The 27,612-nt window shown below is 33.6% G+C and overlaps 2 protein-coding genes across 3 annotated transcripts in view; one reads left to right on the forward strand and one right to left on the reverse strand.

The window, feature by feature from the left end:
- The window catches only part of LOC124367403 (4-hydroxyphenylpyruvate dioxygenase), a 30,168-nt gene extending 10,703 nt beyond the window's left edge, over positions 1 to 19,465 (forward strand). The window contains exons 3-13 of the mRNA XM_046824193.1: positions 327 to 389; positions 1,230 to 1,334; positions 2,790 to 2,915; positions 4,729 to 4,818; positions 5,356 to 5,459; positions 6,783 to 6,860; positions 8,733 to 8,847; positions 10,759 to 10,878; positions 16,115 to 16,237; positions 17,048 to 17,164; positions 18,491 to 19,465. Of these exons, the coding sequence (XP_046680149.1) occupies positions 327 to 389; positions 1,230 to 1,334; positions 2,790 to 2,915; positions 4,729 to 4,818; positions 5,356 to 5,459; positions 6,783 to 6,860; positions 8,733 to 8,847; positions 10,759 to 10,878; positions 16,115 to 16,237; positions 17,048 to 17,164; positions 18,491 to 18,565 (1,116 nt within the window). The 3' untranslated portion in view covers positions 18,566 to 19,465. The remainder of the gene's footprint in view (positions 1 to 326; positions 390 to 1,229; positions 1,335 to 2,789; positions 2,916 to 4,728; positions 4,819 to 5,355; positions 5,460 to 6,782; positions 6,861 to 8,732; positions 8,848 to 10,758; positions 10,879 to 16,114; positions 16,238 to 17,047; positions 17,165 to 18,490) is intronic.
- Positions 19,466 to 22,627: 3,162 nt separating this feature from the next.
- Positions 22,628 to 25,578, reverse strand: LOC124367404. 2 transcript variants are annotated; one of them, XM_046824195.1, is made up of 2 exons: positions 24,660 to 25,578; positions 22,628 to 22,823 (listed from the first exon to the last, which is right to left on the reverse strand). In XM_046824195.1, the coding sequence occupies exons 1-2, from the start codon at positions 25,317 to 25,319 to the stop codon at positions 22,785 to 22,787; spliced, it is 699 nt and encodes a 232-aa protein (XP_046680151.1). In that variant the 5' UTR covers positions 25,320 to 25,578; the 3' UTR covers positions 22,628 to 22,784. The 2 variants fall into 2 exon arrangements, with proteins under 2 accessions (XP_046680151.1, XP_046680150.1); XM_046824194.1 differs by having other exon boundaries at positions 22,628 to 22,827; positions 24,660 to 25,566.
- Between the last annotated feature and the right edge of the window lie 2,034 nt (positions 25,579 to 27,612).

The raw sequence follows: 27,612 nt of genomic DNA on the forward strand, positions 1-27,612 counted from the left end.
TTGCCGTTGAATTTATCACAATACTCAATGTAAAATAATGTTTTGTGGTTTAAAATCTCAATCAGCCGTCACAACCATCTCAAGGAATGCAATAAAATTGATTAAGGTGTGATCTCTATTTATGCACAGCAATTCTCACCAAAATCACCCTAATCTCAAAAATAAAATGGTATTTATAAAGAAGTATACAGGTATCAGGAAACTGTTTTGTGTTATTGAAGTTAGTCTGTACACAATGCATTGGTATTGGAAAAATAACCTGAATGTGATATTTACATTCTTGAAAAATTACAGTGCAACTGACAAAATTGTTTACTTATTTTCAGCCGGAGGCAGGAAAATTTCTCCACTTTGACCATATCACGTTTTGGGTCGGCAATGCAAAACAGGTAATATACAGTAATATACTTATCTAGACCAGCAAAGCTTTTAATTTAAAATTAAACTCCTAGAAAATCCTGTGATAAAAGAAAATGAAATATAATATTTGATCCTGCCGAACAATGTGAAAGGTTAAATGATTTTTTTAATTTGGCAGCATCTCTGATGAAATATACAATAAAAAACAATTAAAGAACAGACAGTTTGACCAAGAACGTAACCATGGGGGGATCCAGACAACTGATATTTTTCCGTAGTGAACAGAGAGTAAGGCCCCATTTTGTTCCTTAAAAAGTTCTTGACCCATTTCTTTGTTGAGAACGATTTTTCAGCAGTACATGTCAGTAATACTGAATTATTTAAATTTTCATAATCGTTTACTAAAAAAGTAATTGCAAAAATTGAAAATTTTGAGGGGTCCAAACCCCTTGGAACCCCTTACTGGGTACGTCCTTGATTTTGAGCAAATATCATCACCCTTTTAAAATTTACACTTAGAAGAATTTGATGATTTTTCCAATTGTCATAATAAAACAATCAAAAATAACATATAAAACTACTAACCCGTTGAATAAATTCTTCTTTCGTAGTACTTGGTTTATTTCTATTAAAACATTATATAGAATATCACCTCTATCTTTTTTGTTATTTATTAAGTTGTAATTGAACTTATTTTGTAAAAGTAACTTAACTTAAAACTCCATTTTCTGTATTTTAGGCACAATTAAGAATACAAATGTGATTCATTTATAAGAAATATTGAATTAAATAAATTTTAAAACAGTGTACTTTTCAATTTACTCTTTCCAATTTAAGAGTAATACTAAATTGACTTGTTGTCTGTGAAGGCAGCAAGCTATTACTGCACAAGATTGGGGTTTGAACCTCTTGCGTACAAAGGGCTAGAGACTGGAAGCAGAAAACATGCCGCTCATGTCGTCAGACAGAATAGGGTAAGTGACTTTATTAGAGTGGACTCCTTAGACCATATACAAATAATGTATCCATTTGGAGTTGTTGAAAACTAGTTTCCACTTCGCAATATGGACAGTATCAGCTCCTTTTGTGTCTGTAGCACAAGACAAAATAAATAACCTAATTACAATAAGTAAAATAACAAAACCACAAAAATCAAATGAATTTATTTTCATTTAGCTGTGGTAGTTCTATTTGCCCAAGATCTGTCAAGCAACTAGTGACTAGTTACTTAAAAAAGTTTCTGCAATGATGTGGTTAGTTTTTTAGACATTATAATTTTCACCTCTCCGAGTCCAATGTCACTACTCGTTTTTGCAGTAATATTTTTAATGAAAATTGTACTAATAAACATCAGATTTAAGTAGGACAAATTGTACATCAGATTAATTTGGATGTTTCAGAGTTTAATTTTTTGTATTGTTTATTTAATAATAGTGCATAATAAGTACCCACTGAAATCATAAGGTTGCAATACAAAACACTGGTTTGCCGTTTCTGATCGCCCACTTCAACAGAATGCAAAATAATGGGATTTTGTCTTCTACTTTTAACGCGGAATATTTCAGGATCAAGGTTGGCTACTGAATCTTTTCCTGAACAAGGGCATCTGTTTATTATTCTCTAGTCTAAAGAGACATCCATTCCAAACACGGTTAGTGGCATTTCTGTAATGTCAAACAAATATTATTGACTAGTTATAGTATTCTGATATTTTTTATTTTATTATAGAGTTGTGATTGTATCAAGTAACATCACATTTTTCCAAATGACTTTTTTCATTAAGTGGTATATAGTGGTAAAAGTTAAAAAAAATAATAACTATATTAAAGATATTTAAACATTTATGAATGTGAATATATGGTTTATTGTAAACACACAAAATTTTACTGTTTTTTTAATAAAAATGTAATAGGTTTTGGAAAGTGGAATATTTAAATAAAAAAAACCTTTACGTGAACATTTTATATATTTTGAAAAATTGTTTATATTTTATAAAGCTTTATTTTATAATTTGTTGTAGTTTACTTTTCTTACTTTCATCTGTAATACTGAAAAATCCTAAATTGAAATACAAAATGAGATTCACCAACATATACATGTTTCTTGCAATGTTACATGCAACAGTTCAAGTCTAGAGCTACGTATTACTATTATTTAACATGTGCACTAACAATCAGACAAACCCCAGGAAATTACATCAGTCATCTTTTTGAATCTTCACACAAAACTTCAAGTTCATTCTCGAAATGTCCTGTGAACAGACAGAAAATAAATACGATGTTTTAGACACGATCAGGGAAGGTGAACTGGAGCTAAACTCAACATTCACGAAGCAACCCTTCTACCATATTTGCATTTCATGATCTTCTTGTAATAATTCCAAGGATTTGCAAAACTCGCACCAAAAGAGCCTTTCCCTCTTGTTTCAGGTGGTGTTTGTGTTGGTGTCTGCGTACGAACCAGGTGACCCAGAGCTAGGACCACATCTGGTGAAGCACGGAGACGGTGTGAAGGATGTGGCTTTCCAGGTGGAAGACTTGGATGCTATCATGAAGGTACCGTTAGATTTAATCTACCAAATAAGATTCAGATTTGTCTCTAAATAACTTTTGAGTCAGAATTTTTGGTGGTATATGGTCGGTGGTACATTATATTGTGCTCTTTTTGAGAAAAAATTGCTTTAAAGTAAAAAACATAATTTATTGCCTTAAATAGTTTTAAAAATTAACAAAGTTTAAAAATTTTAAACATTTTAGTACTAAGAATTTGTACATGAGATTTACTTTCCAAACATGGTAATTTAAATTTAAATTAAATCTTAAGTAACGTATGTAATTGAATTTTTATGGCAGTTTATACCATTCTGTTAGTGATCTAATGAGTTTTTCATATTTAAAATTTAATTAGGAATTTTATAGCACTTATGAGCAAGTTTTCAATTTTTCCAAAAAGGTTGATTAGATTACATATACACATCAAATTTATGTGGTTTATATGCACAAATAGTTATAAAAAACATATTTCAAAAAAGATAATTTTTTGTGAAAAAATGAATTTTTACAACTTATAAAAAGTTTTTTTGTGAAGGTACTTTCCCTCCAATGTACATTATAATCCTGATCAAAAAAAATCTTATGTCATGTAGTTTGAGATATTCAGTGATTTTATTGTAAACTCCACGGTTAAGACATACAGGTTTACTGTAGGTGTGATATGTGTAGATAGTACTTTCCACACTTGTTCTCAGAGGAGGTATCTTCTACAAATATTTTATTGTATCCAGTATTTACTGTGGAATGCGTTCCCAATGGTAAGAGATATGAAAAATGTTCTGTTCTGAATTTTGGGTTGAAAAATTTTTACTGAAGAACGGGAGATTGTTGTGTGCCTAGGTGCTATTGGTGTTGTTATATTGAACATATGATTAAATGAGATAGTTACAGAAAATTATAATACACTTTGTTCTATTATTAATTTATAATTTTGTAATTCACTGTTCATAATTTTACTTATACGTAGTTGTAAATAGAACATTTCATTACTAGTCTCGCAAGTGACCTATTGTGGGGCGAGATTGCATTTATTTTTGAGGCGTAGTCAAATGTAGAAATGCTATCAAGTCCCACAATAGAACTTTGAGACGAGTATTGAACGATAATTTACATCACATTGAAAAACTAAATATTTTTAAAATGATCTCACATTTCATAGTCTAGTAATTATTCTTCCATAATGAAACATAACAATATTTTATCATTCATTTTGTTAAAATCAGCTGTTTGAACACAGGACTGTCAAAACAAACAACGGAATCACGCTAATTGTTTATGCAGGGAAAGAGATTTTTACATAGGGAAAGTAATGTTTGGTAGAGAGAAAGACAATAGACAATACACTTTATTTGCACAATTCATAGAGAATAACATTAGCGTTAAAGATACAATATTAAATAATTAAAAAGAAAAAACAATTTAGTTGTGTCAGTTATCACATTAGGCTTATGGAGACTTTATATCAGCGGACAGGCAGTTGGGTAAGCTAACTTAGCTACGAGGAAAACAATGACCTTTGCAGATCTCAGCTATATTGGACCACAGCCCATTACTATACAAAGTGGTTATATTCTTGATGTTTATGAATAAAGCTTTCTGTATTCTGTAGAGAAAAAGTATGTTTCAAATATTTAGGATTCTGAACTTTTAAGCTCAATCTTTGTCTCAATAACATTCTTAAAATTTTTCCAATTTGTTAAAAAAGGTTTGTATTGCATTAAGCAATGACTGTTATTGACATGTAAAAATCTGTATGTGTTTGTGCGAACAAGCAAATTCACTGATATACCTAATCTGTATGAAATGTTTATTCTAGAAAGCGAAGGAGAGAGGAGCCAAGATTGTGAAGGATGTTTGGGAGGAGAAAGATGAGTTTGGGATTGTCCGATTAGCTCAGATTCAGACGGTAAGTTTTTTACTATTTTAATATTCCATTGTGCTTGATAGTATGAAGTCAATGCAAGAATGACTTACAACCCAAAACTTTGGTCAGCTTTATAAAGCACCAACATTAAAATTTCTATTTAGTTTTGATCATTTTGTGGTGCCTTAAACTTTTCTTACACTGACAAAATGCTATTCTTGTTACTTCTAAACTCAATCAGAGAGTCAAATAGTGTCACACAATTAATATTTGTTTATGTACTACATTAATTTATTGTATTGCTTATTAAAGTTCCTGTTATTAATATGAGCAGTTAACCATTTTGTGACCTTCCATGATTTGAAATTGGGGGAGCTTTAAATGTCAATCAGTTGTTTTTGAGTTAAAATTGCTTTTTTGACCTTTTTTAGTCTAGCAATATTAATGGTTGTAAAAATATTATTTCATTGCCTACAAAACATTAAACCCAAATTGTTTCTAATAACACATTAGCATTTAATTTTCAATGTTCACCACAAACAAATAAATAATCAATATAAGTATTATATATTTTTCCAGTTTGGTGACACAACTCACACATTGGTTGATCGCTCCCAGTACAAAGGGGTGTTTCTGCCAGGGTTCAGACCTGCCACCACCGAGGACCCTCTTATCAAGAGACTGTAAGTTCCCTCATGTTATACATACACAAACATTTACCTGCTCTTATTGTATAACATTATTTTACAAGACGTGAATTTGAATTAGAAAGTCTGAGGCAGAGCTCTAAAAGCGTGAGTGTTAAATACACAAGGTTCGGAGGCATTATTAACTTATGGGCTTAGTTTTAGGAAAGCCTATTACTTGAGAAACTGGGAAAATGTGATTTCTGTCTCTTTCTATCTGTCAGTATGTCCACATGATCCAAAACGAACTAACCCAACCTTTTGAAATTGTGCACGAAGCTTAATTTCCTCATAAGGAAATCTCGAGCTTATGGTGTCTTAAAGCCTAATAATTTCCAATGGGAAGATCCCTGAGTCTATATTTGTAGGGTATTTTATAATTTCTACCCACTACACAGTGAAGTAGCTCCCCTCCCCAAAATGATTATCTATATACAGTTCATATAGTTTGCTCTGGACCCTAGAACATAGCCAGGAAACAGTTTTGGGGGATCCAGACAACTGATATTTTCCCATAGTAGACAGAGAGTAAGGCCCCATTTTCTTTCAAGTTCAAGTTGTTACAAGTTGTATTTAAGAGTGCAATGTTTTTTCAATGGAATGCTGGAAAGCTGTTCCAATTTCATAAATGCTTCATTTTTATGCAAACAAGGCAAGAGCTTGCCAGCAAAAAATTTTGGGCGGTGCAGACAACTGATATTTTCCCGTAGTGAACAGAGAGTAAGGTCCCATTCTGTTTCTTAAAAAGTTCTTGAAACGTTTCTTTGTAGAGAACGATCTTTCAGCAGTACATGTCAGCAACACTGAATTATTTAAATAGTAATAATTGTTACTAAAAAAGTAAAAATTTGAGGGTTTGGACTCCTTGGATCCCCTGGCTGGCAACGTCCTAGTGGTAATAAAATGCTTGATTTTTTTCTTGAAAATATTACAAGATTACCAAGTCAACACAACTTATTGCTGAGGACACAATGTTCAAGAAAAATTGACATTTAAAATTTCATGAATATTTGGGAGGGTCTGGACCCCTTGGAACCCCTTGCTGGCTATGTCCTTGTCTAGACCCTGTAAACCTCAGTAATGCGTTTCATTATACTAGTGCTACCCAGTCAGAAAATTAATCATGGGTTAAAAGACCTTCAACCTTTCATTATTCATTTTATATAAATGGCACTGTTGTACATATTGTGAGTTTAAGTAAACCAGATCCCACCTTACAAGATCTAAATGTTATAACTTGTAATATAAGAAAATCAAATCCAACCATATCAGATGTTTTAAAATGTGTAAACTTAGTTCTTAGTAAGGGCTTGTTTTCAGACCACCGGGGAAGCTGGATTTCATTGACCACGTGGTTGGAAATCAACCTGATTATTCAATGGAGTCTGTTGCTGATTGGTGAGTAAAATTTTTGGTTTTTGGTAATTTCAAAAATTAGCCACAATGTTTTTGAAATGAAGATGGGTAATATTTATATTTTTAGTGTAGCTCAGAGCTTACTTCGCAAGGTCATAGGTTCAGGTCAATGAAATATAAATCTTTGGGTTTCCTGATTTGTTTATACTTATGGCCTAAATAACCTACCTTTAATGTCTCCGCAGTCGAAATAAAAAAAAAACTGTTGTAATAAAGCAGCCTTGTTTGGCCATCTGGGCTTCATCGACAAATTTTGGACTATCCAATGAAATTCATGAGGTTGTCAGTCAAACTGGGCTTACAAGTAACAGTTTATTTTGTGAACCAAATGAAACAATTTATATACTTAAATTTAAATATTTTTCTTTCTACCACCATTATGCTGCTACAAACACGAGAGAGTTGTAAATTTTAAACACCATTCTTGATATTCTAATTGAAAAGTGTGCAGAGCTTCAAACTGATCTGCAAAGTAAATGAGCTTGTCCTGAAAGCTTAAACGTATAAACTTTTTGTGGGACACACTGTACATCATAAATGTCTCATATTTTCTTGTTGGTTTCTTACTCAGTTCATGTGCATGTATTAAGTTTAAGGCAATTCTATCCATTGTGAGTTTGTACTTTATGTAAATAATAGCTTTTTATTGTTTAAATTTAAAATAAAACAATGGAATGGTTTACAACTGTTTTTTTTAAATATTGTTTGGACATAACCAGTTCCATAGATACACTGTATGTAAAACAGAAATAAGTAAATAATTTATTACGTTGTGGCACTTTTGATCAAGTGGTTTAAATAAACAACTGGAGTTCTATAAAGGCTCTTCAGGTTCCAAGTCGGTTGATACATGTGATACACTTGATTGATTACCAGGAACTTAAGTGATGGAAAGTGATAATGTTTCTAGAAACATAGAACTTGGGCTACTGAGTTACCTGCTGCACAATAACTTCATAGTGATGGAAAGTGATAATGTTTCTAGAAACATAGAACTTGGGCTACTGAGTTACCTGCTGCACAATAACTTCATAGTGATGGAAAGTGATAATGTTTCTAGAAACATAGAACTTGGGCTACTGAGTTACCTGCTGCACAATAACTTCATAGTGATGGAAAGTGATAATGTTTCTAGAAACATAGAACTTGGGCTACTGAGTTACCTGCTGCACAATAACTTCATAGTGATAGAAAGTGATAATGTTTCTAGAAACATAGAACTTGGGCTACTGAGTTACCTGCTGCACAATAACTTCATAGTGATGGAAAGTGATAATGTTTCTAGAAACATAGAACTTGGGCTACTGAGTTACCTGCTGCACAATAACTTCATAGTGATAGAAAGTGATAATGTTTCTAGAAACATAGAACTTGGGCTACTGAGTTACCTGCTGCACAATAACTTCATAGTGATAGAAAGTGATAATGTTTCTAGAAACATAGAACTTGGGCTACTGAGTTACCTGCTGCACAATAACTTCATAGTGATGGAAAGTGATAATGTTTCTAGAAACATAGAACTTGGGCTACTGAGTTACCTGCTGCACAATAACTTCATAGTGATGGAAAGCATTGTTTGTGCCTCGGAACAAAAGTCTCTAGTGTTTGATTGACTCTCCCACCTCAGCTTATAACAGTAGTAAAATATGCTTTACAAAATAATGAGAAACTTCACTAAATGTTGTCTTTTACTGATTTTTTCTCTCAGTTGAATGGTGTGAGCTTAAATAATTTTACTACGACTTGTGTTCAAATAGCCAAATTTAGTTGTTTGCGGGTAAAATTGTCCTGAAAATCCGATCTGAATATGGGCCTGTTGACATTTGTAACACATTTTGTTCTAATGTGTGGCAGGTACGAGAAGAACCTGTTGTTCCACAGATTCTGGTCAGTAGACGACACCCAGCTCCACACAGAGTACTCCGCCCTGCGCTCCATCGTCATGACCAACTGGGACGAGACCGTCAAGGTAAACACAGAGTTCGATCACACATTTGATTTTTTATATTAATTAAACAGCTTTTAGCATACAGTTTGATGGCAGTTGCTGTACATCTTCTAGGGTACTTGTGGGCCTACAAGTTTTCCTGTGAAGAATTTAAGAATTGTAAAAAAGCACTGCTTAACACTTTGGCTTGTTGTAGCCAGCCAAGAATAGTCAGCTGGTGTAAGCTCTATGTACGAACACGTTTAACGGAAACAGTTGGGTGTTTATTGATTTAAAGTACAGTACATTTAATTATTTAAGGTACAAAATATGGTTGTTATTCTAAACTGTGCTGTTGTGCTTGCAATTATAATAACATAGGTAAACTTCTATAAATCACCACAGCATCTAAAATATGTCAGAAGTGGATTTTCAAAACATACAAATATATAGAAAAAAATATTTTTCAATCGTTATTCTTACCCTAAGTGTTCCTTTCCTAATTATTTTTAATGAACGTCAAAATCAAGCGTAAAGAACTTTAGAGAGATTTTTTTACTGCAATTGTTTATGCAATTTTTTTGTTCATGAAATAAGTAGACAAAAATACATAAAAACTGTCAGCATCTTTATTGAATAATAATCAAGAATGCTTTTATTAATTTTTATATTTATAACATTTTATAATTTATATTTATTAGCACTTTTGAGCTGGAAGACGAGTTATTAATATTTAATGAATGATGGATAACAACTTTAAAATGAGAAAAAGTCATCTATGCATCAAAACACAAGTAACAATAAACCACACTCAAAATCTTTAGCAGTTAAAACTGATCTGATTACTATCAAGTAAAAATTCAAAGTCAAATCACCTTTATTAACTTATTCATTAAGAATAGTTACAGCGTCAATCAAGAACGTAGCCAGGAAAAAATGTTGGGGGGTCCAAACAGCTGATATTTTCCCATAGTAGACAGAGAGTAAGGCCCCATTCTGTTCCTTAAAAAGTTCTTGAGCCGTTTCTTCGTTGAGAACAATCTTTAAGCAGTACATGTCAGCAATAATGAATTATGTAAATAATAATAATCGTTTACTAAAAAAAATTTAAAAATTTGGGTGTCCGGACCCCTTGGACCCCTTTGCTGGCTACGTCTTTGAGTTTGACAAAATATCATCATCTTTTTACAATTGAAACTCAGAAGGATTTGATGATTTTTCCAATTGTCATAATCAAACAAATTAAAACAATATATGAAACTACCCATTGAATCGATGCTTCTTTCAAAAATTTGGGGGTCCTTGAACCCCCTTGCTGGCTACATCCTTGGGCGTCAATCAAAAGATCATAAAAACAAACTGTATAATTTACAAATTACAAATTTTAAAATGATACTGCTACATTTATATTGTCCTCTGTAAGAATTCGTCAGTTATATAAAAGGGGTGGTCAGCAAGCCAGGAATTTAATGATGTCTTCAGTCCATATCCTGTCTTGGATCTCAGTTTGGAAGAAAGCAATTGTACATTTTCTTCCCCATATATTTTGACTTTTTCATGCAGTGTGAGATGATGTCTTGTACACTGATGCATTTTTGGTGTTGAGGTTATGTGCGTTGTAAAATCTTTGTTGATGCTCTTGATTAAGAAAAAAAATCACATCACGGATACAAAGAGTAACTACTGCCAAGACTTTTAGCGTCTTGTATGCATCCATGCAGCTGTTAAGTGGTTGGATCCCAGCTAGTGACCTTCCTAATGAATTTTTTTAACCAGCCTATAGTGTACGTTTGATTCAAAGAGTAAACTGTAGGGCTACTTCCATTTTATATTTTGCCAATGGACTTAGTCTGTCTAATTGCTTAGAGAATTAACATTTTAAATGTAATATCCAACTTTGTTCATCAACAAAATAGATGTTTAATTTTTAATTAAACGTGTTATTGTTTCCAGATTCCCATAAACGAGCCAGCTCAAGGCAAGAAGAAAAGTCAGATTGCAGAATATGTGGACTATTACGGAGGCGCTGGAGTGCAACATATTGCCATCAACACACAGGACATCATCGGCTCTGTTAGTGTAGATCATTTACTTTAATTTTTTCAATTTTGAAACCATTGAAACACAATTTTTCATTTTGTGTTGTGGTTCTAGTTTATTTTAACTAAAAACATATCTAAATTTTTTTGAAAGTATTATACATTTTTTATGTGGACAAGCACCAGTATACATTTGACCAATTTTTTGGACTAGCAAACCTAACCTCAAAAAGATGTTATCTATTCAGCATGTAGCGCTGATAACCCAGACACTGCACTTTGCACCCCATGCACTACAGATTCAGAGTTTAGCTTATTACGTGCTAGTGGAAACATTGGTAGGTCACTCATGCATTAGCAAACCTAACCTCAAAAAGATGTTATCTATTCAGCATGTAGCGCTGATAACCCAGACACTGCACTTTGCACCCCATGCACTACAGATTCAGAGTTTAGCTTATTACGTGCTAGTGGAAACATTGGTAGGTCACTCATGCATTAGCAAACCTAACTTCAAAAAGATGTTATCTATTCAGCACGTAGCGCTGATAACCCAGACACTGCACTTTGCACCCCATGCACTACAGATTCAGAGTTTAGCTTATTACGTGCTAGTGGAAACATTGGTAGGTCACTCATGCATTAGCAAACCTAACCTCAAAAAGATGTTATCTATTCAGCATGTAGCACTGATAACCCAGACACTGCACTTTGCACCCCATGCACTACAGATTCAGAGTTTAGCTTATTACGTGCTACTGGAAACATTGGTAGGTCACTCATGCATTAGCAAACCTAACCTCAAAAAGATGTTATCTATTCAGCATGTAGCACTGATAACCCAGACACTGCACTTTGCACCCCATGCACTACAGATTCAGAGTTTAGCTTATTACGTGCTAGTGGAAACATTGGTAGGTCACTCATGCATTAGCAAACCTAACCTCAAAAAGATGTTATCTATTCAGCATGTAGCACTGATAACCCAGACACTGCACTTTGCACCCCATGCACTACAGATTCAGAGTTTAGCTTATTACGTGCTAGTGGAAACATTGGTAGGTCACTCATGCATTAGCAAATCTAACCTCAAAAAGATGTTATCTATTCAGCATGTAGCGCTGATAACCCAGACACTACACTTTGCACCCCATGCACTACAGATTCAGATTTTAGCTTATTACGTGCTAGTGGAAACATTGGTAGGTCACTCATGCATTAGCAAACCTAACCTCAAAAAGATGTTATCTATTCAGCACTTAGCGCTGATAACCCAGACACTGCACTTTCCACCCCATGCACTACAGATTCAGATTTTAGCTTATTACGTGCTAGTGGAAACATTGGTAGGTCACTCATGCATTAGCAAATCTAACCTCAAAAAGATGTTATCTATTCAGCATGTAGCGCTGATAACCCAGACACTGCACTTTGCACCCCATGCACTACAGATTCAGAGTTTAGCTTATTACGTGCTAGTGGAAACATTGGTAGGTCACTCATGCATTAGCAAACCTAACCTCAAAAAGATGTTATCTATTCAGCACGTAGTGCTGATAACCCAGACACTTCACTTTGCACCCCATGCACTACAGATTCAGATTTTAGCTTATTACGTGCTAGTGGAAACATTGGTAGGTCACTCATGCATTAGCAAACCTAACCTCAAAAAGATGTTAGCTATTCAGCACTTAGCGCTGATAACCCAGACACTGCACTTTCCACCCCATGCACTACAGATTCAGATTTTAGCTTATTACGTGCTAGTGGAAACATTGGTAGGTCACTCATGCATTAGCAAACCTAATGCAAACCGGAATTGATCCTCTACATCCGGCCCTGAATGTGAGGGTACCCGTACCTCAGTTAAATTACTCCTCTGCGTCATTGGTACCTGATTTCAGAAGATGTGATATGGCAAGCATATTTCTCGATCTTCAGTCGTTGGGATTTTGTGAGATGGATTATCTAATGAGTACGGATGAGCTTTTCAGTGCATTTGGCGAGAGTGTTAGGGACACAATCTTGGCCCACACTCCTATGAAGAAAATTGGTACTTCCAAGTTTCCATGCTGGTTTATGAAAGAACTAAAGCACTTAACCTTGATGAAGAAATCACTCCATAAAAAATATAAAACAACTCTCTATTCCACTGATTACAACAAATTTTCCCACATCCGCAATCAATGCAAGCTGCTGTCCAATGAATGTTACAGAAACTACATCGCCGTTACTGAAGATAGGCTCAAAAACAATCCTAAGGTTTTCTGGGGTTTTATTGGAAATGTCAACAACTCACCTGCTGCACCCTCGATCATGAGGTTTGGAGATCTAACAACTACTGAACCAGCAGTAATGAACGCATACTTTGCTCAGTTCTTTTCTTCATCGTTTTCCAAATCCAACTCCAATCAGAGCAACTTGGTCTTGCCTATCTCAGTAGACTTGGAGGACTTAATGGCTGACTGTGATGTCACTTTTGAGGAGGTCGAGAAGGCTCTTGTCAATCCTGATGTTTATAAAGGTTGTGGACCGGACATGATTCCCCCGAGGGTATTGAGATATTGCAGTCCAGTTCTAACCGGTCCAATCCATAAACTTTTCGGCAAATCACTGCAGAGTGGCGTCTTCCCTGAGGCTCTGGTGTTGAAGAAGGTCGATCGAATTCTGACTAAGGGTATTGTTTCTCAGCAGCATGGTTTTTTTCATGGCAGATCGACCGTCACCAACCTAGTCGTTCTACAAAATTACATAGTGGAAGCGTTCAAAAAGGCTGAGCAGGTGGACGCTTTATACTTGGACTTTTCTAAAGCGTTCGATAAGGTTAGTCATCCTCTCCTTATTAGGAAGCTCGAGGCTAGTGGAATCACTGGTACTCTTTTGAAATGGTTTGCTAGCTATTTGTCTGATCGCCAATTGTCAGTGAGGTTTGCTTCGTCAGTCTCTGAACCCTTCGCAGCAGTTTCTGGTGTGTCTCAAGGATCACATCTGGGTCCAGAACTATTCAATATATTTATCAACGACATTGTCTACAATCTGGAAGCTAATACTTTGCTCTTTGCCGATGACATCAAGATCTTTAAGACGATTCAACATCCTGATGATTGTAAGGTTCTTCAAGATGACTTGACAGCGATTGAGGGATGGTGCGTGCAGAACGATATGGCGCTGAATAGCAAAAAGTGCTTAGCATTTACATTTCACAGGATCAAATCACCAACTCATTTCAATTACAGTGTTGATGGTGATGTCATGCGATGGCCTCCCTCGGTTTGTGATCTGGGTGTGGTATGGACACCTGCCTTGAATGCCGACGCTCATATTGCTAAGAAGTGCCTACAAGCCACACGAGCCCTTGGTTTTTTGATGCGATCTGCTAAGCCATTTAGTGATCCTGGTACACTAAGAATGTTGTACTGTTCAATGGTAAGGCCGATTGTCGAATATGCCTCTGTAGTGTGGTCCCCGCACCAGTCAATCTTGATAAACGACCTTGAAAGGATTCAAACCAAGTTTCTACATTATCTGGGCGTCCGAACTGGCTTCCTGTACAGAGAGGTACCTGTGGACCGTCTGGCTGAAGCGCTGTGTCTTCCACCATTGGCAGCCAGAAGGAAAGTCCAAGACTTAGTGTATCTGTATAAAATCATCAATGGTCTGATTGATTGCCCCGAGTTGCTGGAACGTGTGTTTTTTTGTCTGCCTTCTTATACAAGATCCAGAGAACTTTTTCGTAGATTCCATCATGTGACTAACTATGAAATGAACAGCGCCATGGTCAGGATGCATCGTCTTGGAAACTCATTGTCTGAAGAGGACTTCTTCTTCATGTCGGAGGCTACTTTCCGAAGATCAGTTAAGGACTTTCACTTCTCGGGTGATCATTAGCAGTGGTGCTGTTTGCGTAAATATTTAATTGGTGGTGCCTTTAAAGGGTCACAGTATCACATGTTGTCAGTGGTCCTGTGATGTCTCACTGTGATCAGCGCTAGTACTGCGAGTGGTGGTGCACTCGGGGGACCACTTATGGTATTTTGTAGTGGCTGTGATTGTTGCGGAGTTGTTATTCAATGTTATGGCTAAGTAGTGTAATGGTTTGTTATTGTATGTTGCATGGTTTATTTTCTTGTTAATGCTTACAGATAATTTACGTTAGTTGTTATGGTTTTTACTATATTTCTTGTATTATTTTGGTTTATTGTTATTGTTATTGCATGGTTATTGTTATTGTATCACATTGTTATTGTTATAGTATTGTTATTGTTCTCATATTGACATTCTTCTTGAATTGATACAGATTTTTAATAAGCTGGATTCGGTTGGACGTGGATGTGTATTGTGCGGGTATTAGTTTTAAGATATACGGCTCCACAAATACGGCTGCTATGCATGATTAATGCTGTTGATTATTGTGGAATGTTCCACTATTTCTTTGTTAATGCTTAAGATATATTTATGTTATTGGTTCTTAGTTTTGTATTATACATATATGCGTGTATTTACATATATTTATATTATCTATTATGATTATTGTTATTTATATTACTTATCGTACTGTCATGGGTTGTATACGTTGTCTCTTTTTTTACTTGGATATCTCTCGTGCACGATGGACTCTTCTTTGATTAATGTTGTTGCCTGCTGCCATCCGTGTAATATATAGCTATTGTGTAATATTTTTTTTTTTTCTTTTCAAACTTTGATTGCTTATTGTTATGTAGTTGCATGTAATGGGTTTCCGTTAAATAAATAACCTCAAAAAGATGTTTCTTCAGCATGGCGCAGATAGCCCACACACTAGTATTTTAGCACGGGCGGGCACAATAATCAAACTGGGTCTGATTTACACTGTACCGTTCAATGCATGCCGTCCATGGCACGTTGTTTCCCAAATACACTGGCACTTTTCATTAATTTTTAGCACATGTAGTGTATGGTCCATTTTAAACTGAAGGTCGTTTACCATTCCTGGTTAGTGGATCAACAATTTTGACACTTGTTTCAATGATTAGTCAACCTTAGTTTAGTAACATGACTACACAGGGCATTCACAGTCATTCTACATCTCAGGCATCTCACACGGTGGGATTGGGTCTTTCTCTTTAACTAAAGAATTACTTGATACATGTGTTAATAAATATGATTAAAAAGGTTTACAATATGATTTTCCAACATCGAAGTATAATTTAGCTTGTAATAATTTTAAGTGGAAAATAAAATCTTGAGTAATTTTACCACATGCTCTATATTGAAATAAGTTATGTTTACAGATCATCAATTTGAAGGCCCGAGGCCAAGAGTTTCTACAAGTCCCGGACACGTACTACGATGCGCTCAGAGCCAAATTGAAGGCTGACAAGATCAACATCATTGAAGATTTGGATATTCTTCAGGTATATATTTTCGTATTACCTAAATAATACTGTAAATGGTGTGACTGATTTAGTTCACATTGGTGTTTTCTTGTGTCACCAACTTGAATTCATACATATTCTTATTATAGGTTACCTTTTAATCCAGTGGTAGGCCATATATGTTATATCTTAATTCATTGGTTCTCTTCACCATTAATAATTATAATTATGTAATTGTGTTGTAAGAGTTGTAAGCCTTGTAGTCATGGGAGTGCAAGGCTGTAGCCTGGCCTGTGCAAGGATCTTATCAAACAGAATAAGGTAGAGTGTCTATACAGTACAAGGCCGATAGTACTGTTAAAAATTGCTACGTAACAGACAGGATTTGACCTGCACAATCTCTAAGATCCGAAGTTTGAAGTCTTAGACCACTCAGCCATCAGCACTCGCAAAAAATGAATATCAAAATAATTTTAGTTAGTTGAACTACATGGATTTTGCATTTACTGGAATGTCCTTAAGTTAACTATAGTTAACCTTTACCTATGATTGTTAAGGTCATAGTATGACCTTTTACTATGATTGTTAAAAACTTTAAACTCCTTTGTTGGTAAAAATGTGTTCTCATTGAGCTAAAGATTTAATAATGTGTGTGGATGTCTGGTCTGTATGCTTAACAGAACAGGATGCAATTGCTTTCTACAATTTTTACTGTACAAGTAATAACGTATGAATTGTCTCTAGTCCATTTAATAATAATCCATTTTGCTAATAAATAATACTCTATTATGAATTTTTGTCTAAAACATCATTAATTGAAATATTTATGTAATTTTCTTATTAATTTAGGAATTGAAGATACTGATTGACTATGATGAAAACGGCTACTTACTACAAATATTCACGAAAAACATGCAAGACAGGCCAACTCTGTTCCTGGAAGTCATTCAAAGACACAATCATAATGTAAGTGATCTTGAACTGTAAGTCGAATAATTCAACATTTTATTGTAGTTTTATTAGATTGATTTTGTGTTGTTGAATAGGTATTTCATTTTATTTTGATTGTTTCCTTATGCCCTGTGATGGTAAGTTTATTTGTGTTCCTATCCCAAAAGTTTATCACAGTTACTCCCACTTTAGTTTTTTATCCATTAAAATATTCGTTTACTCTTAGGCAATTTGAAATAAGAACAATTGAACTTGTTTTTGGACAATTTTAAACTGGTGGTGTCATATCTGTATACCCACTAGGTAACCTTCCTTGGCTTCAAAACATGGCCAGTTTCAATATATTCAGGTCAAGTCAAAATTGTTTTATTGTACATTCATTAAGAATACAATATTGTCAATTTAACAAAAATACAAATTCACATAAGTATGTATATTCGGTTCTGAACAAATTGTGGGAGTTCTCCGTCGTCACAGAGGAATTCATCCATGCTAATTGGTCTTCTCACCAGCCAAATCTTCAGCTCCTGTCGTAGTCATCTTCTGTGATGTCCTTCATGAATGCAGGTAGACGGTTTCGGAGCTTACAACCAGCGTAAGAGATTTTTTTGTCTCTAATAGAGTGCTGCGATGAACTGGCAAGTCAAATGCAGAGCCGTGATAAGTTTTGTAGGAGTGAAAGTCTCTGTTTTTTTTGGTGGTTTAAGTAAGTCCATGCAGAGTGTACCTTCTTTATGAACAGAGATACAACTGTCATGATCTCTAGGTCTTTAAATGCTTTACGGGGTTCAAGGTTGGCTAATGCTTGGATAATGTTCTTCTGAAGGAAGAGGATCTGGTTGACATTGTGTGCCTCATTCCTTCCTAGATGAGTTGACCATGAGTGAGACTCTACTCATGGAAAATGATCTGTTTTTGCTTTAGCAAACAATAATTATTATTTAAATAATTCAGTATTACTGACATGTACTGATGAAAGATCGTTCTCAATATTGAAATGGGTCAAGAACTTTTTAAGGAACAAAATGTGGAACAAACAGTTGACTTGCCTTTTTTTTCTGTCCACTACGGAAAAATATCAGTCGTCTTGATCTCCCCCAAAATTTTGACCTATCTACGTTCCTGAAGCCATATATATTAAATTTAATACCATCCTAAAGTACAAACTGTCTAAGTCACAAGATCAATATGTCCTAGAGTTAAAAATATTTACATGGAGTGAAATAAATAATCAACTGCAAAAGTGTTTTATTTTAATTGGACCAAATAACCAGTAGCATTTGTATCGGTAGTTCTAAGCTTATTTACAAACTATATTAGTTTTATCTTTACATGTTGCAGGGATTTGGAGCTGGGAATTTTAAAGCTCTTTTTGAAGCTATTGAAGCTGAACAAGCTCAGAGAGGAAACTTGTAGAAAAAAGTGAATGGAAACAAGAAGACTAATAGATGTAGGATGAATGTGTAACTTGATTCAGTTGCTAATGCAGTAACTTTGATGTTACTCGCTTCTATGACGTTAAATAAGTATTATTAAAATTTATATACAGGCTGATCTGAATTAGTTTTCCATATTTTTAAAACAAAAACTTATCTACTTAAAACCCATTTGCAATATGTTTTAATTTTTAAGTCGGATATAGTATTACTTAAAAAATACAAATTATCTTTCTTTATTCATTTTAAATCGGTTGAGTTATCTATCTTGCAATCTTAGAAAAAAGTTGTTGTAAAAACAAATAATTAACACTTAATATTTTAGTGCAAATGGCAATCATAATGTGTTTAACGTGGTAGGTTTTCACTTTAAACCCAGATATTGACACATAGATGGAAAACTAAGTCTTTCGGAAGAAATAATTTTAGAAACTACTTTCTTTAATTTTTTATGAATATCCTGTATATTTGAGGTTAAATATAGCTTTATTAGTTTGGGTACTCCGCTTGTGTTTATTTTCTAACTTAAGAGGTATTAACTTAGAAGAAAACAATATTTTTATTTTTATTTCAGAAGTTATTATTTTGTTAGTATTTGAATGGTTGCACCTTATTAGTAGAATATTTAATTTAAGAGAATATTTTAAAAACGTGGTAGTTTACTTCGGTGGATTAAAAATTTTAAGGTTTACCAAGAAGGGTTAAAAAGAACAATTTTTCCAAGATAAAATAAAATCATTATTTTAAAAGTGCTTGTAGACTTAGATTTTGTTCTATGATTTAAAAATTAAAACTGAGATATATATATATATATATATATATATATATATATATATACACATATATACAATTTTTTACATTACAAAATTAATTACTCTTTGAAAATATATTTGTGATAAATTTTAACGCACATAGTGTATTAAGAATGATTTAACTATTTCAATATATGTTGGCTTGTGAGTTTTATGAAATTAAAGGTTTTTACATGAACATTTGCTTGGTACATATTGCTTTTAAGGTAAATGTTAATTCATTTACCAATTGATCATATTAGTTTAGGTTAGTTACTCTGATATTATTATTTTTACATAACAGTTACATTTCTGTCACTGTATTTTGATACTAACTTACTTTAGCTGTAATAGCTTATCTGTTATGTATACAATACAGATCATTTGCCAACTTTCAATTGAAATTATCGTAAAACTAAACTGGTGAATAATGGTTTTGTATCTCTAAGATTTATTTATATGCTAATAAAAAAGTTTATTACAGAAAGTAATAAATGTGTTTTTGATTATTTCTGATTCTCTAAATGGAGGCATGTTACTAAAATTAAAATATCAACGAATGTTATTTTTATATTAATCTTTATAGATGTAGAGATTGGATAATTTATTAATGAAACTGGAAAATAGTGGAATAAACACTTGAGGTTGGAATGTGTAAAAAGGTTGGATGCGCACAGATGCCTCAGTGAGACAGAGTTTGTGTTTATCGTCTTCATTTCAGCTATATATAAGAATACTAAATCAGCCATTTTGAGAGTGAAGTAGTAGGGTTCTTTCTGCCTCAGCTATTAATGATAATAATAATCTTCTTTATTTACCATAAAAATGTACAACATTATTGACAAAGTCACAGTATACAGTTTATTAATATAGACAAGTCATTAAGTACAGAAAAGTACAAAAATAAAAATAGATATAAATGTAAAGTTCATAAAAAAACTGTCAATAATTAAAAAATCAATATTTTTGGAGTTGAAGAATTAATTTAAATTGTAAAATGGATTCAACAACCAGGAATAGAACTTATTTTTTTTTTTAATATTAAAGGGATATGACCAAAATTTTTCTCTAAAAAATTATAAATTCTCAAAGGCACTACAATATACAAAAGGGATTTATTAGGGATTTATACAAAAGAGTCCAATTTCAGTGTTGTTTTGATTATGAATGTTGTGTTCATGAATTGTGTGTTTAAAATTTAAGAAATTTGGATTTTTATCAAAGTAATTATATATATATATATATATATATATATATATATATATATATATAAAATGAAAATCTTTGAAGTGAGGTTTACAATGGTCTCTGGAGTTCAACTTTTTAAGAGCCCTAATTACCTTCTTTTTTAATACTAATATTTCTGTAATTTTGGTACAGTTACCATATAAAATTATTTGGTAAGAAACCAATGTGTTTCAAAAGACCTATCACTTTTTCCTCCTCTCTTGCAGTGAAGAATCAAGATGTAATCAACTCTAGACCTGATCAGTCACCACTGCCAGTCTGTCTAAAGCTGCTAAAGCAGTCTCCACTATGAGGTCACATACTCTCTAAACTGCTCTCCCACCCTTCCACTGAAGGTTTTTTTCATTAAGTATCTAAGAGCAACTTAGAGTTCGCCTTATGCTACTCAAAACATCTTCTTATCAAGCCAACAGATCTTCTTGTCAAATATCTTGAGGCATTGAGGCACCATTGGCAGGCTGGGGGGTTTTTTATTGGTTTATGGGTTTTTTTTTGCCTGTGCCTATAAAACCTCATCTCTTGCAGTTTTTAGTCTTATCAATTTTCTGTTATTGTTACTCTGCCTATGGGAACAGTATCACAATGCACGACAATCAGAGAATTAAAAAACTCCAAAACACAACGCTAAGTTTATTGAGTAGGCTTAATACAAGATCTTCAAGATCTGAATTGGTGTCAAACAGTATAGGATATGAAGCATTTGAATAATTTGTCAGAGGATACTAAGCAGTGGATACTAAGTGGTCAATGTTCATGTTCTCTCCAGGTCAAGAATTCTTCAGGGCTGTAGAACGATCTCCCTAGCAGCCAGGCAGTTAGCTTCTTCTTGAGCAGGTTACGGCTGGTACTCTTGAGTGCTTCTGGTAGGCGGTTAAAGAATGTTGCTCCAGCATAGGTTGGCTTCGTCTCGTAGCGTGCTGTCTTGTGTGGAGGTAATGCATAGTTTGCAGCATTTCTGGTATGATAGGCATGTCTGTCTTGATGACTAGGCAGGTCTTGTGTAGAGGCATACATTATTGTCTCCAGGATGTAGAGTGAGGGTGTAGTGAGGATCCCTAGGTCTTTAAAAGACTGTCTACAGCTGTCTCTTGTGCCCAGGCCAGATATTGCTCTTACAGCTTTCTTTTGCAGGATCAGTACGCGCTGCATATTTCTTGCTGTTGAGTCTCCCCATAGCACAATGCCATACCGCAGGTGCGACTCAAACAGTGCATGATATGAGGTTTTGCTGGCTGCTGAGGTATGTGTTCTCTCTGAGACAGAATGATCATGTGTCACAATAACGTGATACTGTTAACATGTTTCGCTGGGTAACTTCTGCAAACAGTTGACTAACTGCAAGACTCAAAGATATCCTACTCCGGGAGCACCAGTACCTGAGTGAGAGACTACGGTATCGGGATGAGGTCTCTCAGCGTGTCAGCCACGATCGGAAGCTTCACTTCCATAAAGTGCGCCTTGAGTTAGGTCGAAACAGTTATTCCTATTTTGGGCCAACATTGCTTCCCTCCTGGTTTTCAAGTCTCTTTCCATTAGTTGTTTTAAAAAAGAATGTAGAAGATACAGTAAGAAATTAAGATTTGACTTGAATTTTCCCGAAAACCAGTTTGTAACTGAGGAACATTTGTGAATAAAGACATTTTAAATTATTTGTTAATTGCAATCTTTGAAAAACTAGAATTTCAAAATTTTAGATGAAAGAAATTATCCTTACTTTCTGAAAAGCTAGAATTCTAAAGTCAAACTTTCACCAGAATTTTCATATCTAGATTGGAGTATCCCTTTGGATTGAATTTAAAAACTTTGTCCAGCCCATTACGAAAGTGTTCAATATTCATTTGTTCATCACAAAATATTTTACACATTTTTTTAAGTTTGTACGTTTAGTTTTAAGTAATAATAAAAACATTCTGTGCTGTAATTTCTGACATTGGCAATAACTTGTAAAAGTTCAAATGGCGAATACAGATTATTATTAAAGTACTTTTTAAGGAAAACTGTGATTAATGTCAATTAATTAGTTTATTTTCAAAATTTTATTGTTGAACAGCACAATTGAGTAAATTAAATTCAGATGCCACTTCTCCACAAATTTGTCTCAGTTGGATTCCGTTTGTGTAAGATCCAGCACCTGGACTGGATTCGTGCCAGTGGATACCGTTACTGGGAAACAAACCTTGTCGGGGGAACACCCACAGTCTACCTGAAACCAGTAACGGCAGACAGAAGTTAAGCTGAATAACCTTTCTCTTATTTCTCGTAAATGCCAAAAAAAATATTTTACACTCCTATTTTTCCGTTTTAAAATAAATTATAACTCAATCAACCTTTGAGTTGGATAAAACTCAAGGCTAAATTCTAGTCTTAAAGGTATACTTTAAACTTAAATCTCAAGGGATTCCTTAGTAAATCTGTTGAATCTTAATAATTACAAATAATATAACTACCATTTCCAGTTATTGTCTACTTTATAACCCTTTATACTAATTTACTATTAATACTCATGCCTCATATACTTTGATGATAATGAACAATTTAGTTAAATACTAAATACTAAAAATACTAAAGGACTTTGCCACCATAACAACTAAATAGTTTTTGAAATGGCACGGTATACAAGGTATGTTCGAAAAGTAACGGGAATTTTAATTTTTCGTAAAAATATTTATTTATTTGTCTATATTGATGTTGTCACCTTCAAAATAGTTCCCATTAGATATTATTCCACACGTGTAAGCAATATTTCACATGTACAAGTGCTTCTTACAATCAAATCAATCAATCCTTAAAACTCTTCTCAAACTCAATCTTTGGAATAGCCTTTATCTTTTTCAGTGATGCACTTTAATTTCATCAATGAATATAAAACGACGGCTTAAAAAACAAAAATCTAAATTCAAAAAGGCACATGATGCCATTTTTGGAGAATATGGATGCTGGGACATTTTTACATTACTGTTTTTAGTCAAAACTTCATGAGCAAACAATGAAGTGTGAATGCATTGGCCTTGGTGCAAAAGCCATGAATTGCTTTGCTACAAATCCGGGTGTTTTTTACTGATTGCTTCATGCAAACGGCGTTGAACTTACAGTTAGTACTCCTTATTGACTGTTTGACTTTGTGGCAAGAATTCATGGTTTTTCAAGAGTTCAATTGCACTTTTCGATCTTAGCAATCCAGAATGCCTCCACTGGGATGATTGAGCCTTAGTTTTAACGTCTTATTTGTAAACCAATGTTTCATTTCCTGTTATAACACGTTTCGGTAATTCTGCACCACCGTTGACTTCATTTAGTGACTCCTGAGCAATTTCCAACTTTTTTTCAAAATTCCACAATTTTGAAAAAATTTTGCTGCCACATGTTTTATACCCTGAACATTGGAAAAATGTCATGGCATGAGCACATTAATATACCAACAACAACAACTTCTATAATTGTAATAAGGCGATGATAATTATTATTTTCTATTAGAAGTATTGGAAGAATTATTTGAATTATAATATGCGAACTTGTCCTATTTTCTGCTGGCTGTGATGTTATATCATATTTAATATTCATGTGTGATAGGTCTATCAAATCTTGTGTTTCATGTTATTATTTAATTATTCGTAGTGTTTTGTGCTGTGTTCGTAACTTTTAAACTTTGACAACTCCAGATGGATAATCCTCGCTTTTAATATTTATTGACATCGACACCAGAAGATGACTTATTAAGAGTCGAAGCTATAGTAGTGTATGACTACAGTTTGATGAATGTACGTAGTTATTGTTATTAGTGTATTGTTTAGCCTTCTATGTAGGAGTCCAGTAGTTATTGGCTGAGCGTTAGCAAAGCCTGTTACTCGAGGACGCAAAAAATAGCATAATATTTTTCACTTGTTGGTTAATGGAACTACCTTTTCTTGTGTAAATAACATAAATTGTAAAAATATTATCGATGCTGAAAGACTATAAGTTTTGTGGTCTACACAATCAGATCAATTTGTTTAAGCATCAATTAATTTTAAGTTTAGATAAAAGTGTAAGACTTACTTTATCTGGTGACTGGGATGGTGTGGCATCTGCTTTTTCTGTTTCATTTTCTAATTCATAATCATCGTTCGTTATTTTCTGCATGCATTTCTTAATTCTACGCAAATTCTTCAGAGAACAGGAGCTGGATGTTTTATTAGGTTTGTGGAAGTTGACGAAGACATCTTCATGCAGAGTTGGGAGAGTACTGATGCTGCTTATATCCAGGAGAGACTCCTTGGAACAGTGTTCCGGATACTTCTCACAGATGTTTATCGATTTGGAACTTGAGTTCATCTTTAACGACTTGTCTATTTGCCTCCATTTAGCATCCAACGACTGTTCGTCCTCGTCGTTTTGGATCTCATCCAGAATATTCAGAAGTTTGTCGGCCTCTGTTTTGAGACTTTGGAAATTCGGATCTGCCACAGGGACGATTTTGAGAGATTGGTAAACCAGTTTCTTAGCGATGGTGAGCAGTGTCTCAACGCACTTGTGGAGGGAACTCACGTTTTTTCCAGCCTGAAAGAGTAAACTCTGCAGTGACTCGAGAGAGTTTTCGCCTTTTTTAGTTTCACGTTTCAGTTGTGAAGAAAGCTCACTTAGCACGGAGACATTTTTTAGTATCAAATGTGAACTCTCGGCAGATGCAACAAGGTTTATTTTTGTATCACTGGACATTTTCTGAAAAAATTTTGAGTACAAGAGATTTATAGTTGAAAAATACAACACAAATAAAGAAAAGTTATAAACACAGAGATTTATAGACCACCTGATTTTTCCTCAGCTGCTAGGAATTCATAAGTTTAAGCCAATACAATTAGAAACTTAGAACTGTTTACATAAACCTCTACACAATAAATGTATCCCTTCTGGCACAGATGGAAGAACATCAAGTAATGTGTGGTTGTTACCTGGAAATATTATGTTGAAGATAAATTAATAGTGTTGAATATAAATTTTAATGGATTATTTTAAAAATTTTGGAAGCTCCATCTTGAAACCTTACAAAATATCAACATAGCACAAAGCGGTTTTAAAAAGTGTAATTTTAAACACAAATTTTACTCAATCCTGTAGATAAAAATATGAATGTTGAAGCTCTTCATCTTAGATTATTGTTTTGTACAAAAGTCTATATTTTGAAATAAGTAAGTAAAAATACATCACAAATGAATAAAATAAGTCACAATACTAACTTGCTTGAATATGATTAATGAAACTCACTTGAGGCATAAAAATATGTGGTTCTATTATGAAATATTATTAGGTATCAAACAACTCATAAGAAGAAAAATTAATTGTAAATGACACAAACATTCAAAAACAATTTTGAGTTTTGCTACATTGTAATATACAATACTTACAAAAGTTCTGGAAAGCTGTTGTCTTCAAGCAGTTATGTGAATTCACACCATTAATATACACTGTTGCTCATCGGATTTTAATTATTTGTTAAATTAAAAATCAAACACTTCAATATTCATGTATCTTCAAATTCCAAAATTAAACTAAAAAAAGTATGCAATGAAATCCAAAGAATAAACTAAATGCGGAAGAAAAGTCTGGATTTTATCGAATAGATTGGGACAACTGTGATTTAAAACACATCGGCCAAACAGAAAGAAAGTTTAAAAAAAGAGTTGAGGAACACAGAACATGACAGGATAATAGGATTTTGGACATTTGCCGTTGTTACATGTTACAAACAAGTACAACAGTACGTTTTGAGGATTTAAATGTACCCTCTTCTTCAGGTGAAAAAACCCTAAGGAATTAAAATACTAAAAATGTTACAATTGATTGAAGAAGAGGGTAGATTTCAATCCTGAAACATACTATTGTACTTTTTTATAACATGTAACGATCCTAAATGTCCGAAATCCTATTATCCTTTCAAACCTTCCATCGCTATTAACAAACTTTAAACATAAAGCAAATAAAAATTCTTCAACGCTTATGAAACAATTTTTGTAAAGAAGAACCACGAAAATTTTGCAAATAATGAAACTGTGGCTTTCCAAAATTCACATGTAGTGTTTTAATCTAATTTAACATTTTTTTTAAATTTTTACATATATATTAGACATACCTTCCTGATTTTAAAAATGTTACCTCTTTGTATTTGTTTTGATGCCATGTTTTTATTTGGGTGTAAATATTTACTATAACCACTTTGTTTTTAGTTATGTAGGTCAGATGTTTTCCTTGATAATGAAAGGCCTCCCAGAAATAAAATATAATGATTGAGTGTTTGATTTTTTTTTAATTGATGAATCATTAATAATGAGTATATTTAAATGTAACAACTTATATATAGATATTTGCATGGCCCAGGACAAAGTAATGACACATCATTTACCATTTCAAGTATCAGAAATAAACTTTATTAGTGAATTAATATACAAATTGATATCTGAACAACATTATACACATAAATATAGGTTACAAACTTAAAAAAGTACATGCACTGGTATCAATTCAACAAATAAATATAATCTATCATTAGTGCCTTAAGCATCATCCAGGTATTAAAAAGCAGTAACTTGTATGTCATGGTAAAGTAAATTTTAAACTAAGAGTACATTTTTGAAACTTCAATCGAGACAATTGAAGGTTGAATTAATTTTAATCCTTACTTTTATATAGAATTAATTTCGGCATGTATAGACTGTTAACCCTGTGTTAGTCGTAACGACCTCTGATTCTGTGTGATGTGAAATTTTTATTCTATACTTTTAAGAATTGTACTTATAAATTATCCTTTTTTGTGACTCACTTTTAGAACCTCCTCTCTCACTAGAATAGGTGAAAGTTATGTTTTGATGAGTTACCAGATCAGTGTTCTGGTTTTCTTTGTGTTCTGTACTAAGACATATTATTTTTAAATCTCCAATAAATTTTATTATTTTTAATATTAAATTAATTAACCCTTTGGGTACCAAGAGCCGATGAGATCGGCCGAGGGGTTTTC

This window comes from Homalodisca vitripennis, chromosome 8 (genome assembly GCF_021130785.1).
Source record: "Homalodisca vitripennis isolate AUS2020 chromosome 8, UT_GWSS_2.1, whole genome shotgun sequence".
Classification (NCBI taxonomy): domain Eukaryota; kingdom Metazoa; phylum Arthropoda; class Insecta; order Hemiptera; family Cicadellidae; genus Homalodisca; species Homalodisca vitripennis.

Excerpts from the sequence above, each read along its gene's own strand:
- LOC124367404 (XM_046824194.1), bottom strand. The coding sequence starts at position 25,319 with ATGTCCAGTGATACAAAAATAAACCTTGTTGCATCTGCCGAGAGTTCA. Across the intron at positions 22,828-24,659 it reads CATCCCAGTCACCAGATAAA|GTAGACTGTGGGTGTTCCCC; the intron begins GTAAGTCTTACA and ends TACTGGTTTCAG.